The following is a 15341-nucleotide window of genomic DNA, read 5'->3' as shown; positions in this document are numbered from 1 at the left end:
TACAGGTTCTTTTTTGTTGTTTTTTTAAACACTGAAGAAGGCTTTGTTAAATATTTGCCGAAACCGGTCTGTTTTTCAAGAACCTTAATCAATAAATTTATTTTCAAGGTGCCTTGTATGCTGGTCCTGTTTTCTTTCTTTTTGTTGGAATACTTTGCTCTTTAGGACCCTGCAGCTGCTTCACTCGCAGAGGTTGTACTATTTGATGTATAAGAACTCCCTTGTCTTGTGTGAGTAAATTGAATTTGTGATAACTTGTGGTTTTTGCCCTTGGCAAGCTGAAATAGTAGAGGGTAACCAATGGTGTCTTGGCCAAAAGGGGGTTACCGGTAAGATTTTCCTTTGTTTTTCTGAATCTTCAGTAAGACTTTTTAAATCAGAGATATGGGGGGGAAGGCATACAGGTACATCTTCCCCCAGAGAAGAAGAAGGTGTCCACTTTCCAGGCTTGTGGATGTGGTAGCCTTGTGCAGAAGAGGGGCATATGTCTGTTCTGGGAGAAGGCAGACTGATATGCTTTTGGAATGACTCATCTGTACAATGTCCAGAAGCACCTCCCTGTGTAACATCCATTCATGAGAGGGTGCCATAGTTCTGCTCAGTGTGTTTGCCAAAGCATTTTCTGAAGTTGAAATGTGAACAGCCAGTAGGTGGACTAACAGTGTGCTGGCAAGATTCCAAATCTATGTAGCTGAGGAGCATAGAGGGTAGAATTTTGTCCGTCCCTGCTTATTGACATACCACAGTACAGTCATGTTGTCTGTAATGACTCTGTGTACCTTGTAGTAGTTGTTGAAAGGTCTGTAGAGCTAGGAGCAGAGCTCTCAACTCTTGGATGTTGATTTGATCCTTTTGTCTGTCTGAGGACCAGGTGCCCTGTGCCGGCTGGAATGTAGATGGAGCACTGCTCCCCAACCCAGGTCTGAAGCATCCATGTAAAGATGCTGTACTGGAGTTGAAATTTGTAGGGGGACTCCCTGGTTGAGATAGATTTGGGTGAGCCACCACCTAAGTTCCTTTTTCAGACATAGCAAAAGTGGGATGGTGGCCTCTAAGTTTTTAGACACTACTGAAATTTCCTCATGTGAAGTTTGGCTAGGGGTAACATAGGGATCAACAAAGCTATGTGTCCTAACAGTTTTAAGAACTCTTTGGCTGTCATGGTTGAGAGGGGAAGCAGGGAGTGGAGGTACTGAGTCAAACTGTCTATCTTTTGCTGGGGAATAAAGGCAGTCATCCAATTCGCTCTCTGAAGGATCAGGAGGTCATCCAGATAGGGTAGTCTGCAGTGAGCTACCACAGGGGCTAGACATTTTGTGAAGACCCTGGGTGCAGTAGAGAGACCAAAAGATAAGGCAGAATATTGAAAATGAGTAGAGAAACGTAGGAATTTTCTGCAAGTGGGGGGAATGGGTATGTGTAGATAGGCATCCTTCAGGTCCATAGATCATGTAAGCCTGATGTGGGATAGGGCAGTAAGGTTTGCAGAGTGAGCATCTTGAACGTGGGGACCTTATGGAATAGGTTGAGGTAGGACAGGTTTAAGATTGGGCTCCAGGGACCATCTTTCCTGGGTACCAGAAACTTCTTGGAGTAAAAACCCTTGCCTATGTGTCCTGGAATGACAGGCTGAATTGTGCCTTGTACCAAAAGTTGTTTTAGGATGGGAGGTAAAAGTGGTAGTTGAGAAGTTGGTGGTTGTGGGATACCTTGGAAAGGTGGAAGAGCTCACCAAGCCATGAAATATCCATTTTGGATGATGGAGAACACCCACTGGTCGGTGGTGATCTCTTGCTAGGAGGGGAGGAATAGGGTGAGACGCAGGGAAAGAGAGGTATGGTGAGGCAGCTGAGCTGAGTCACAGAGAGGGAGCTCTGTCTTGACCAGCTTGCCTCCGAAAGGAAGGAGTGGAGGTAGTAGATGTTCTAGGGGGTTGCTTGGCATCTGGAGCATCTCCTTCCCCAAATATGGCTAGCAGGTGGATTAGATTGTCTCCTAACAAAGGTAGCCTCTTGAGGATAGTTTCTGTGGTATCTAGGTATGGGAGAAACAAGTAAATGTTTCTAATTCTGCTGCTGTTTTCCTTTCTCCTGAAGAGATTTGAAAAGCTCAACAGAAGCAGTACCAAACAGTGCAGAGTTATCAAAGGGGGTCTCTAACAGTTTAGCCTGAAAATCAAGTGGTAAAGTCTGTAGTCTGAGCCATGAAATACCGCCAAAGGACTGAATCAGTAGCTGCAGACTTAGAAGAATCCTCCATAGCATCATAACTACACTTGGAGTGTGTGGTTACCTGTGAAGCTGTAGAAAGGAGAGTAGCCAGTTGAGCCTTTGCTGGAGAATGTCGAGTCAGGCACAAGAGAGGAGGCCGTGGCTAAAGTATCCAGGACAAACCGTGACTTGTGTCTGGTAATTTAAAACTCTAATGGTAAGGATGGAGGAGGTATAAACTTTTCTTTCCCTGTCTATCCATAAATCTGTTGTCTTTATAAGTGCGGAAAAGAGTGGAAGATGGTAACTATCTAGAAGATCTGTCTGCAGATACTGCTATAACATCAGAGTCTGCTGGTGGGTTTTTGAACAGGAACTGAGACAGAGGGGGGGACTTTATAAAATATGTCCAGTCTATTGGATGCTGGGGGCTGGGACTCAGGACTCTGGGAAGCTGCTTTAAAAGCATCTAGAAAGGCTGTCAGCACAGGGGGAACAGCAGAAGGAGATGGCTGTTCCATTTGCAAAAGTTCAAAATATCTTCTTTTGGTATCAGATTTCAGAAACATCCCATTGGAAGTGTTGTCGCATCAGATTAATAGTGTCCCCAAAAGAGAAGTCTTCACCAGGGGAGTCTGGACTCAAAGAATCTTCCTCTTGGATGGCAAAATCTTTAGGGGATTCAATTTGAGAGGAGTAGGAAAGGGAATCCTCAGAGGAGGAGGTGTCCTTTTCAGATTCTTCCAGACACTGGCCTGAAGCTGGTGGTTGAAAGGCCTTAAATAAGTTTTGTGAGACTTCCCACTCAGAAGTACTGGGGTTTGTAGTATGTTTAAGTTTTTGCTTTCTTTTGAGAGAAGCAGGAGATTTTTAGAAGGTCGTAGGGCTGACGGGGGTAGTTGGTAGAGTAGCGGTAGGCCTATCCGAATCTGGGAGTCGTGGTTCCCTCTCACCATCAGGGCCTGATGGCTCACAGACCTCAGCGGACGTACTGTGGATTTCCGCCAGTCCGGCATCCAATAAGGTTCCCGGCTCGGAGGGTAAATTCAAGCTCTGAGGAGTCCCTGGGTTCTCACCCGCCTCAAGAGACTCGACAAATTCCTGAGGAGCAGATGCAGTTTCAGACTTGGTTATCTTGGCCTTCTTTTTTGGCGGCTCATTGGACAAACCCGCAGCGCTCTACATACCTAAGGCCAGACGTCGGAGCCTTTGAATTTCTAAATAGATTTTTTAAGGAAGCTAAATTACTTCTTATGGTCTTGGGGACAAACAGTTGACAGATAGCACAGGCCTTGTAATTGTGCTCCTCGCCTAAACAAAAGACAAACTGGTCTTGAGTGTCCTTGTGTGGAATCTGTCTTCCACAAGCACACTTGCCCTTCCTGGAAGTCATGAAAAGCTGGAATACAGTTAAACCCCAACAATAAGATATAAGAAAAGATAACTTATCTGTAAGCGGACAGTCTAATGTTAATGAACAAGCGAAAACTTTTCTAGCTGGCGATCAGACGTCTGTGATCACTGTGGCAGAAAAGTTCTGAGTTGGGTACGTGCAGATGTCACATTTATAGCCGACGGCTGTTTATGGCACACACATGCAACGTCGCATGTACCCCTTTCCGAAGATTTTGGTATACTGGCTGGATGTACAGTGCTGCAGGCAGCCACCTCCCTGCAGTAATGAATACTGCAAGATAAGAATAGAAGGACGTGCTTTATTTGTAATTTTAGCCTGTTTTTCACAACATGGCTACCAATGGGGCTTGATATATCAATGTGATCTTGTTCTCCCTCAGCCCTGTCTCTTTCTCATAATGCTTTGTATGACTCATGCCAGACATAAGGAAGTAACTTTGAATTCCTGTGCCATTGGCATATAATGGGATTTGTGTGAATCACTGTTCTTTTCTTTACATTCTATAAAAGGACTGCTGCTTTTTTGTCTCTAATCACCCTCATTTATTTTGGCTCAGACTTTGTTTTACACTATACTTAGAAGTTATCCAGCTACAGCCAGAAAAGTAACTAAATTGCTAACCTTTTTTCATGGTTTTCTTTTGTAGTCTAAGAGAAATTTATTATGCAGAGTCTCAGTGAAATGATAGTTTTAACAGCTCTGCGGTAGTGTGGAGTTTGTTACAGCCAGACTACCACTTTGGATTGTAGAGTTTGTTATTGCCAGACCATTATTTTGGATTATTGCAGAGCTTGTTACACCCAGACTGCTAAGCCTGCATGATTTTGTTACAGTCTGCTGAGTTGCAGAGTTTGTTACAGCCAAACTTATCATCTTGGACTGTTGCAGAGTTTGTTACAGCCAGACTACCAGGTGTGAGTGTTTTTACAGTCTGCTGTGTTTGTTATGGAATAAAAGCCACTATTTGAGATTATCTGAGCTTCACTTGTCCTTTATTTGCTGTGGATACTATTCTGTGTGGCCTGTTTATGCCATGAAAATGGTTAAAATTTTGAGTGCTGGATTTTTGTGACTTGCTTACATGTATATCTGTTTGTGTGTGTATATATGTGTGTATATATATATATATATGGTTTCACTTCAGAATCTTGAATTACTGAAAGCTCAAACTTCGATATTCTGAAATGAAATAAAAAAAAAAAAATACCCAAACACATCGTTTCTGCAGGGGGGCAAGCCCCCCTGCACCCTCCCTACTTAAATATGCCTTCTCCTTGATCGCACTATAGCGAGGAAATGGGAAGTTTCACCTTCTGCGCTTCTGCATAAAGCATGGAACAGGAGATTTCCCTTTTGCCCACTGTAGCGTGATCTCAGAGTTGGTATATTTAAGTGAGGGGTTCAGGGGGGCTCCCCCCCTCGCAGAAACAATGTGTTTGAGTATTTTTTTTTTTTTTTACTTCAGAATTTTGAGTTTCTGAAAACTCAATCATATGGTCTCGACCTTATGAAGTTCGAGTTTTCAGTAATTCGAGAATCTGAAGTGGAACCATATATATATATATTTATATATATATATATATATATATATATATATGTTTGTGTGTGTATATAGGTCTGCTTTGTTTCGTTGAATTTCATTTCACCCCGACCACTTCGCTGAAAACTCAAATTACTGAAAACGCATTTCACTGAACTGTAGTTAGTATATATGGCACTGTGCTGAGTACTGTAAGACAGTGCGATCCTGGAGTTAGTATATATAGTTAAGGGGTGGGGGGGTGCAACCCCCCCCCCCTTAGAGTACATATTGTCTTCTGGAGAGAGTTAGTTATTGGTGTTGCAGCTATGCATGTCTTTTGTTTAAAATGTATTGTTTTGAAGTTTTTGGCAAAATACAATATAAAACAAGGTGGGCTTGTGGCCCCCCCCCACACCCCCCCTAACTATACTATCTCCAGGAGAGCACTACAGTGGGGAAAAGGGCTTTGTGCCCACTGAATGGCGCACAGCGATGGTTATCCCACTTCACAAAGGGGGAGCCACCATGGACCCCGGGAACTACCGCTGCATTAGCCTAACGAGTCTAGTCTGCAAGGCCATGGAACGTATCATCATGGAATTTAGAGACTTTGTAATCTCCAAACTCTGGACCTCACCCAGTTCAGGTTTGTAAAAGGCAGATCATGTCTCCTAAACCTGATAGACTTCTTTGAAGCAGTCACCACCAAAGCCGTAGACGAGAGTAAGGTGGTTCACACAGCCAATCTAGATCTCGCCAAGGCTTTTGACACCATCCCCCACTCTGGAATTATAGATAAACTCACTAAACTAGGTGTAAATCCCTGTGTCACAAGATGAGTTGCCAACTGGCTCACTGACAGAACCCACACTATGAAAGTAGCAGACTACAAATCTGACTTCAGACCAGTGACAAGTGGAGTACCACATGGTTCAGTCCTGGGTCCTCTCCTGTTTGCTATCTACTTTTCTGAAGTGCAGGCTAACACAGAAGGTCTTTGTCTAACGAAGTTCACAGATGACTGAAAACTAGGAGCCGTAATTGAAACTCCTCTAACGATGTGGACATGCTACAAAAGGGCCTCACCGAGACAGATGCCTGGTGTCAAAGTCATGGCCTCAAGCTCAATGCCAAAAAGTGCATTGTCATCCCCTTTGGTAAAAACTCTGTACCCATGAGCTACCACATAGGTGGTAATCTACTTAACACCAAAAGTGTGATGAGACCTTGGGACACAGGTGGACAGTAGTCTCTCCTTTGATCACATTGCCACAGTAGTCAGTAAATCCTTCTACGTGGCACATCTCATCACAAAAGGTTTCTCATCCAGGAAAAAAGAGGTCATTGTTCCCCTCTACTCGTCACTCATTAGACCCATTATAGAGTACAACGCCCCTTTTGGTATGTACCTCACAAGACATCTACTACAACTGGAAAGCTGCAGAAATACCTCACAAAGAGGATTACTGGCCTCAAACAGATGCCCTACGCAAACCATCTCAAAAAACTGAAGCTTTACTCTGTCGCATATCGCCTACTCAGAGGCAATCTCTGCCTAACATACAAAACTATATCAGACCCAGAGCTGTTGGACATGCTCCACTTAAAGAAATCCCAATCTCTCTGAACTACACGCTCTTTGGACCTAAACCTTGTCACCACAATAAACAGAACATACTGGAGGGATTGATTCCTGTCCCAGAGACTTCCCATACTCTGGAACAAACTACCTATCTATATCAAACAAAGCTCCTCATTAGCACTCTTCAAGAAAAATCTTGATGATTGGATGGGAAATAGGAAATTCACCCCAGGGATCACCTTTGGGGCTCTGCTCGATGGGCACAGGAAAATATCTTGGGTGGCAGAAGCCAGGGTACCTTTTTGGCTAGGCTTATATAGGCCCTAGGGCCAGTAGCTTAGTACCTACCTATGAACCTGTATACCGACGAAGTGGTCGGTGGATATTCCTTGCATTTTGCTAAGCACTATCCAAGAGGAAGGAGGAACTATCTCGTTCCTTCACATTTCACTCAGACATAACCTCTTTCAGGTTTTTTTTATCAGTGGGTCTGCAAAATATGTTTGTGTACTAATAGCTTCTAAAAAAAACACTTGCTGACTGCCACCTGCTCTAAACAGCAAGTACATTAACTCCCACTAGCCCAGTCCTAGTTAATTACCTAACTGTCCTGCCTCCTTGTCGTACTTTACTGCATAGCCTTACCAGAACACTAAACCTAACTAACCGTAAAAGGTCCACTTGGTCTCTAATCGTAACCGTAGTACACCCCTCCCAAATCTAAAAAACCCTGATCGCTTTCTAAACCTAAAACTCTTATCCCACTCCCTGACCCTAAACCTAAAACTTCCCTCTCACTATATTACCCTAAATCCCATTCCAAATTACTGCTTGAAACCCTCATCTATGCCCCCCACTCCTTGCACATGCCTGCAACACATCTTGCTAGAACTTAGCTACTGTGTTCTGGCAAAGTGTGGCAGCTCCACTTTCCTAACATGGTTGCCACACCTTGCCCAAACATGTTGTGATGTTTGAGCATGAGTTGCTGGCTGTGTGGACTACAAGACAGCTGAGTCCTTGCCTCCGACTGTGTAATCGTCAAGCACTTGTGATTTTGGTGTTTGTGGTCGATTTTGTCAGCTGTTTGGAGTATCATACCACTTGTGCATCTGAGCATAACAAAAAGCTGTTCAGAGAAATGTCTGAACCATTTGATTAGTCACCTAAGAATGACATGCAAGAGTATCACACTCATTTTCCATTGCTTTTTTGAGACTGTAATTATTAGAAAGGCTGCCACATTCCCTAGGTTTTTCTTTCCTCGCTTTTTACAGTCATTATCTCCAATTGTTTTCTATTTTGCTGCTGCTGCGCAGATCATTTTAATGATGAAGCTGGGGAATGAATTTTGTCATATTTGAAATAACAGTGATGGCTGTTGTGGTGATCTTTTCGTTTATGCTTTTGGTGACCCAGATCTGGGAAGCTGCCTTGGGCCATCAAGGTCATGTAGGAAGGGGATTAGATATTTGAATGAAGTCTGAGGAAGTGGTGAATTTTATTTACACTGCTATGTGCAAATCCTAGTGAGAGCTAAAGGTTATCTCATCTCAGACTTGTAATGATGATATGCATTCCAGCATGTGTCTGCAGTAATGAAAGGATGTCGTTTGTATTTCTTCTTCAAAGAGAAGTAGTAAGTACATTGGCTAGCAGATCAGAGCAGTTCACTGTGGGGTCTGTTGGCTCTGGTTTTAGCTAGCTTGCATCTTACTGTTATATAGAAGTGAGCCTGACAGACAGCTATAAAAACAATGATGGCATTTTAATTTTTTTTTTAAATCTTTTGCTAAAAATGCATCTTTTGCTAAAAATGCATATCACCTCTGTCAGCGGTACATCTTGACTAGTGTTTACACTTGATTGAGGTGCAAAAGTTGAATAATGAGTCACTAAATCAGTAGTTGTGGATTGCTTCCAACCTCTGTGACATACAGAGCTAGTGTTCTGGTTGTGCCTCATGCGACCAAAGTTTCATTAGCAGCTTGTGTGCCGGAAGAAGTAGTTTGGTAGGGAAGAAGTATGACATTTTTCTGGAATGCTCGCCTGGCAGAGAAATTTGATGATTCCTTCACCATTTCACAGTGCTGCCCCAGGGGTAGATGGAGGCTGGTTCCCACCAGAAATTGCCATGGATGTTGAGAGGGACATGGGTGTGGCTACCCAGGTTGGGATTCTGGTAGCTGTGACAAGAAGTATGCACTCCTGGGGAGAAAACCTTGGCAGCTTCTGCTGTGATGTGAATGCGTACATCACCAACAAGATGGTGAAGGTAGGGACCTGTGTAAAAAATCCCGTCATGGCTGAATAGTTGACAACCGTGTCATGTACTGTTGCTGCCTGATTGAAGGGTTTTGGTTGTTCTTGCCCTGGAAGGAGTGAATGATACCGGAGTTGAATGGGTGGTCGTGGAGTAGGGTTGATGGTTGGCAGGCATGGAAGTGTAAAAAAACACCTATATAAAAAAAACAAAAATAAAAATAATTGTGTATTATCTTCAGATCATTCATGAGTAATGCCATCTGTTTTACTTTGTCTTCTCCTTTTCCTGTCATTGCAGGTTTGCTTGTAAATCTGAACTGTTGGTAAATATTCTGCGAATATCTCATTAGTTGTTAGATGTTAAGTGATGTATCCAGATTTTGCATAGCGAAAGCAGGAACTCTGTAATTGTTACTACTTAAGCTGCACTTTTTTTGTTGCCTGAAGCTTTGTTGTACATCTACCAGTGTTAACTAACTTGTGCACCCTTTTATTCTTTTTCAGTGTTAGCAGAACTAAGGTCATTGATGATGAGTCGGACTACTTTTCCACAGATTCCAACCAGTGGCTGTCTAAGCAGGAGCGAGAAGCTCTACGCAAGAGGGAGGAGGAGCTAAGAGAGCTTAGGCATGCATCCCGCCTTGAAAGGAAAATCACACTTGACTTTGCTGGCAGAAAAGTAGTAGAAGAGCCCAGTGAATTGTCTGAGTACTATAGCAAGTAAGTCTGGAATTGATGGGGATCCTCAAAGGGAAAAATTTGGAATTGATGTAATTTAAAACAAGTAAAGTGAACCATCAAGCCTTTTCCCTGATTAGTGATACATAAGCAATATTTTTTCTTCTTCACTGTGTTGTAGCGTACATCTTGGAAACTGGCCTGAACTGCTTAGCCATGGACAGGAGAGAGATGTGTTGCTGCATATCACAGCACTGGGGCTTATTACTCAAATTCATCTCTTGAAAACCAAATGTCAGCATGGTGGGAGAAACCACATATGTACCAGGCATGCACATGTGCTGTTGTACTTTTTATTTCTTGACCAAAAAAAAATCAGCTGGGAAAAGAGTTAGTATTACCCTGCAGCTCTTAACCATACAAGTATGACTGTATTAAGAACTCCTAATTTTACAGCCTGATGTCAGGTGCTTTATCCTTGATGCATAACCAGCAAGTCATTGAGAAGGTCTGATCAATGATAATGGGTTTGGGGCATGGTTTTGTAATGAGAAAAAGTTAAATATGTCAGTTTAAGGTTTATTAAGTGAAGTCATGTTAGCAGTCATAGTGCTAACTAGTCTCCTTCCCCTTTTGCCCCTCTTGAGTCTGGCGTTTCCAGTGGAACCATATTCAAACTTGCAGCCCTACAGAATCAGCACAGTGAATTTGTGCTTAAAGCAAACTCTTTGATGTGTTGTCAGTATCGCCTGTATTCTCAATGATGGGTTCGGTTCCAATGTGTCGGATCCGTCTCGGCCTTTCCAATAACTCGAGGTCTTCAGCAAAGCTCATCGGCCTCCTTTCCTACCCATAATGCAGTTCCTCAACTTCCTTAGATCTTGTTTGTCACGCTGCGAGAAGGATCTTCAAGCAAGCTCTGGGCAAATTTTTTTGACCGTTTCTTAAATTTTTTCAATGTATCTTATAGTTTCTTAGTATTTTCATACATTTTAACTTCTCTGCTAGTTTTAGTTCCCTGCTAATTATTAGTGCCTTCCCTTCTTAAAATAGTTTCCCCTTCTCCGTTTAGCATCCATTTTAATTAGTGGACATATAACTTAACCTGTTTTAGTTATAGGGTGTTCCCTTTACCTTCCTTCCCTTCCTTTCTTTTGTAGAAAAGTTTTCAAGTGTTTAGTAATGGTTTTGTTCCTTTCTCTTCAGGTTACTGCTCATTTTAGAGAGCAGTTAACCAAAGTTCCCAACTTCCCCTCCCTCCCCCACCAAGTCCTTTAAGTTAAGAGGACTTCCCCATTTTTTCCCTGATACTGTTGTTTTTCTTTCAGCTTTTCCCGGTTAGGGGTCGCCACAGCAGAACTCCGGTCCACTACAGTAGATTTTTTTTTTTTTTTTTTTTACGGGTGACGAGGTGTCAGCTCGACACCCAACCTTTCCACAAAGGCACACCCATTCTAAGCATGTCTTTCAAACGCCACGCGACCGTGGGGAGGACATGCAGACTCCACACAGAAGGCGCTCCAGCCGAGAATCAAACGGGAGAACCCCTTGCTGTGAGGCAACAATGCTACCGCTAGAAGAAAAAAAAAAAAAGGATCTAATTTTCTTCCTTTCTTAATCTTTCTTAATTAAAGATGTGAAGTTATTCTATCTCGCCGTTCATTCTTACAGATGGGTTTGGAGCCGGTCCTTGGCTCTGAGTCGGCCTACTACAAAGCTCGAGGTTTACAGACAGCTCGAGGCCAAGTCCCTGTCCCATGATGCACCTAGAGTTACCTCAGATCTAGTTTGACGCTGCAATAGATCGGAGGTTCCTTGCACAGCTCGGGCCAGTATAATTCTTTCTGACTTTGTAATATTTCTAGAAATATTTCTAAAACAATATTTAGATTTAGTATTTGATAGTGTTTAGTAGTGTTAGCCTTATAGTTGTTAGTAGAGATATTCCTTCTCTTTTTGGCCTCGTTTTTTATATAGACCTTTAATATTTCCCTTTGGTGTGCCTTTTAATCTGTAGTTAAATCTTTATATAACTTCTAGTTAAACAGTTACTTAGTGTGTGTGTCTAAAATTTTTGACTAGTTAGTGTATTGTTATTCAGCCCAGTTGTTATTTAGGGCTTATTTAGATAATTTAGCTTACCAGTTTGACTTTGCTCATTTTTTGGGTGTGGCTAGTCTCCTTATATTACAATAGTTGATTGTTATATTCTGTATACCTGATAATGGCTGACCAGGATAAGTCAGGATTTAAAAAGTGTCCAAAATATGGGCAGAAGATGTCTGTGACAGTCACATTAATTGTGTGTATTGCCTTGGAGCCTTGCACTTACAGGAAAGCTGCTCCATTTGTCATTCTTTTTCTTCCAGAGTTCTCCAGGAGCAAAAAAGAAAACTTGTAAATAGAGTACTTCTTAAACAGTTGCTTCAGGAAGCTTTGAGTGACCAGGGTACTTCTAGTAAGTCTTCAAAATCTTCCAAGACTACTACTTCCTCTTCGGAAGTAAAAAAATCTGAAAAATGGTTGACGTCGGTTCTACAGCCATTGGAGCTGAGCGTCTTATTCGGAGCCGGACCCCAGTCCTGGAACCAGTGTCCGAAGTTCTAAAATCACCTGTTTTACAGTCAGTACCTCCATCCATCCATTCATCTCTGTCCTTGATCAGCCTGTCCGATTTGGATGTGGATCTTGTGGTGCAGAAGTTGCTACAGGCACCGACGTTCGCTAAATTTCCGTCAGCTCCGACCCAGGTGGTTTTGGAGCCTAAAACTGTAATGCCATCGACTTCTTTTCCTCCAAGCCATACCAGTCCTTCAGAGCCAAAGGAGTCAGACCTGATGATTGTTGAGCCTTCGAAGCCCAACGCCTGTTCCAGTGCCTTCGGTTCCGTTTACTCAGACTTCCTTGGCACTGATCGAGGAGTCTGGGGGCTGACACTCTCCTATCTGGTCCGGGGAGGATAGTCAGACCGACATGTCTGTTCGGACTTTGCCTTTCGGATGAGTTCGGCTCCCACTTCTGGTTCGGAGCCCACTGTGCTGGTGCCGAGGGGATCGGTGGTTTCTTCGGATCCAGTGGTCCCTTCTCATCGGAGCAGAGGTGCCTTCGAAGCCATGAGGAGAGTTATGTCTCCTAAGACATCTACAACTTTAGGTCTGGCTACCTCCTCCCCAAGAGCGCCTGTGTTCACTTCTGCTTCACAGATCCTTTCTAAGCGTAGAGACCCAGATCCTCAGGAAGCCCCATTGTGTGGCCCCTACTCTACCAAGACCTCACCAGAAGTTTCCATTGATGAGATTCCCAGGAAGAGGATCTGTAAAAGGAAACACTTAGACTTCCCACAAGAGTCCCTCACATCCAATAACCGACTTGGATGAATCAGAAGGGTCCCCCTCTGAGGATGTCTTATTTGCTGAGATATTAGAAGTACTTAGGCAGAGGGTGACTGGCAGTCCACCAACCCTACTGAAGATGAGTCCGTTCTCCTGAAGGCTTTCGGGTCTCAACCTTTCACCTCTTGGGTGTCTCCGCCTTTTGATGAGCTCATGGAGCTAGTCTCACGAAGGGCATGGGAGTCTCCAGACACCATGGAGCCTGTCCCTAGGAGGCCTAACAAATTTATTTCTGCCTCCCAGGAAAAGTCCTGTCTTACCAAGGGAGTGCCAGTTGATGCCATGGTGGTGGTGGCGGCAGCCACCAAAAAGGAGATGTCTAGAATCATGGATAGATACAGGAAGCGCATGTCTAGTTCAGCGACTTTTGCCTTATTTTACAAGACTGCAAAGAGATCTCCTAAAAGAGCTTGGAGGTGCTCTTCAGGGTACAGTAACTGCAGGAGCTTCAGACAAGGTAGTCTTCCAGCTTGCTACCCTCAATTTCATAGTGAACTCGTCTATGTGTCTTATTTCATATGCAGCTGACGGAACAAGTAGGGCAGCGAGTACAGGAATTGCTCTTGGGAGATATTCTTGGATGTGCTTGTTCCTTCGCGGAACCCTTTAAGGCATCTATTGTCAACACCCCCTTTTGATGGCTCGTCCCTTTTCGGGCCCAAAGTTAAGGAAACTTTGACCAGGTGAGCAGGAAGGAAAGACTCTGTCTGCCGTCAGAGTCCATTTTTCCACCCCTACCAAACCCTACCCCAAGGGTCAAAAGGGAGGGAAGATGTGGTTCCAGAAAGCCCAAGGAGCCTTTCAGGGCATACGTGGTGAAACCCCCTCCAGGGCCAGAGGAGGGGGCAATAATGGAGGATGCCCCCCTTGCGGCAGAGGGGGTCTGCAAAACCAGGGTGACAGAGACCAGTTATTTGGGAAGCCCTACCAGCGCTCCTGAAAGGAGGCCCGACTTTCCTACTCTGGAGGCAGTCAGGGGTTACTTATCTTTGTATCCAGACACCTGGCTCAAAATAAATGACAACTGGGTACAAAGAATAGTTTCCAGAGGATATGTCATTCCTTCCACCACTCCCCCTCCATTGACAGCAAAAATCCCAGACGTTCCACCCAGTTACAGGGAACAAGCAACAGTAGAGGTCCAAATGTTGCTAAGAAAGAATCATCCAACCGGTCCCAGCAGACCAGACAGGATCCGGAACTTACTCGAGATTCTTTTTAGTTCCAAAAAAGACAGGGGACTGAAGACCTACATTGGACCTCAGCAGACTAAACAAATCTGTCAAGTAAGAGAAGTTCCGGATGGTCACGCTTTAGTCGATACGTCCCTCTTTAGGGAAAGACAATTGGATGTGCTCGATAGATCTACAGGATGCATACTACCATATAAAAATGGCCAGACCATCCAGGGATCTTCTGCGCTTCCGGCTAGGAGCCAATCATTACCAGTTTCGAGCCCTGCCCTTTGGTCTCACTACAGTTCCCAGAGTGTTCAACAAATGTATGGCAGTGGTCACGGTACACCTGAGGCGTTTAGGATTCCAGGTGTTTCTGTACTTAGATGATTGGCTCCTCACCACCACTACCAGGCATCAGCTAATACAAGCCAGGGACACCACTCTTACTCTTAGCAGTCAGCTGGGCATTACAGTAAATTTAGAAAAACTTACCTTGTCGCCATCGCAACTTATCATTTTTATCAGAGCAGAATTGGACACCACCACCACTTTGAGACTTCCAGCAGAAAGAGTGTTACTACTTCATCAGCAGGTCCACAATATCATATCTAAAGACAAGGCTCCAGCATCAGAAGTGCTAAAATTGTTAGGCATGATGACAGCTGCAATACTAGCGATACCTTTGGGTCACATGCACATGCGGATCCTGCAATGGCTGTTATTCACTCAATGGTCTTACCAAGAGCTCCCAGTGTCTCATCTCGTTATGATCACAAACACATACAAAAAGGATCTTCAGGGGTGGTTGACCTCTCTTCATGTAAAAATAGGTCTTCCTTTTGTCCTACCCCCACCAGCGGCCACAGTGATCAGGGACGCTTCCCTGATAGGGTGGAGCATTTTCAGGAAAGAACAGCCCAAGGTACATAGGCCGAACAGGAGACACATCTGCTTGTCAATGTCCTGGAGATGAGAGCGATACTTTTGGTGTTGCAGTACTTCCAGGACTCTTCCTCTGGGAACTATTGTGATTCAGGCAGACAACATGTCAGTGGTCTGGTACTTGAACAAGCAAGGAGGAACCAGGTCCTATCCCC

At 43.9% G+C, this 15341-nt stretch overlaps 1 protein-coding gene across 1 annotated transcript in view; it reads left to right on the top strand.

Annotated features, from left to right (window-relative positions):
* Positions 1–15341, top strand: part of TRIP4 (thyroid hormone receptor interactor 4) — a gene marked incomplete in the record, with an annotated part of 1109057 nt that overhangs the window by 390744 nt on the left and 702972 nt on the right. Inside the window, 1 exon segment of the mRNA XM_044077489.1 lies at positions 9501–9716. Coding sequence (XP_043933424.1) covers positions 9501–9716 — 216 coding nt within the window.

The sequence above is a fragment of the Protopterus annectens genome, chromosome 7.part0 (genome assembly GCF_019279795.1).
Source record: "Protopterus annectens isolate FY-2018-M chromosome 7.part0, PAN1.0, whole genome shotgun sequence".
In the NCBI taxonomy this organism is placed as follows: Eukaryota; Metazoa; Chordata; order Ceratodontiformes; family Protopteridae; genus Protopterus; species Protopterus annectens.
Note: the sequence above shows the minus strand (reverse complement) of the source record. Positions and strands in the feature narration are given on the sequence as shown.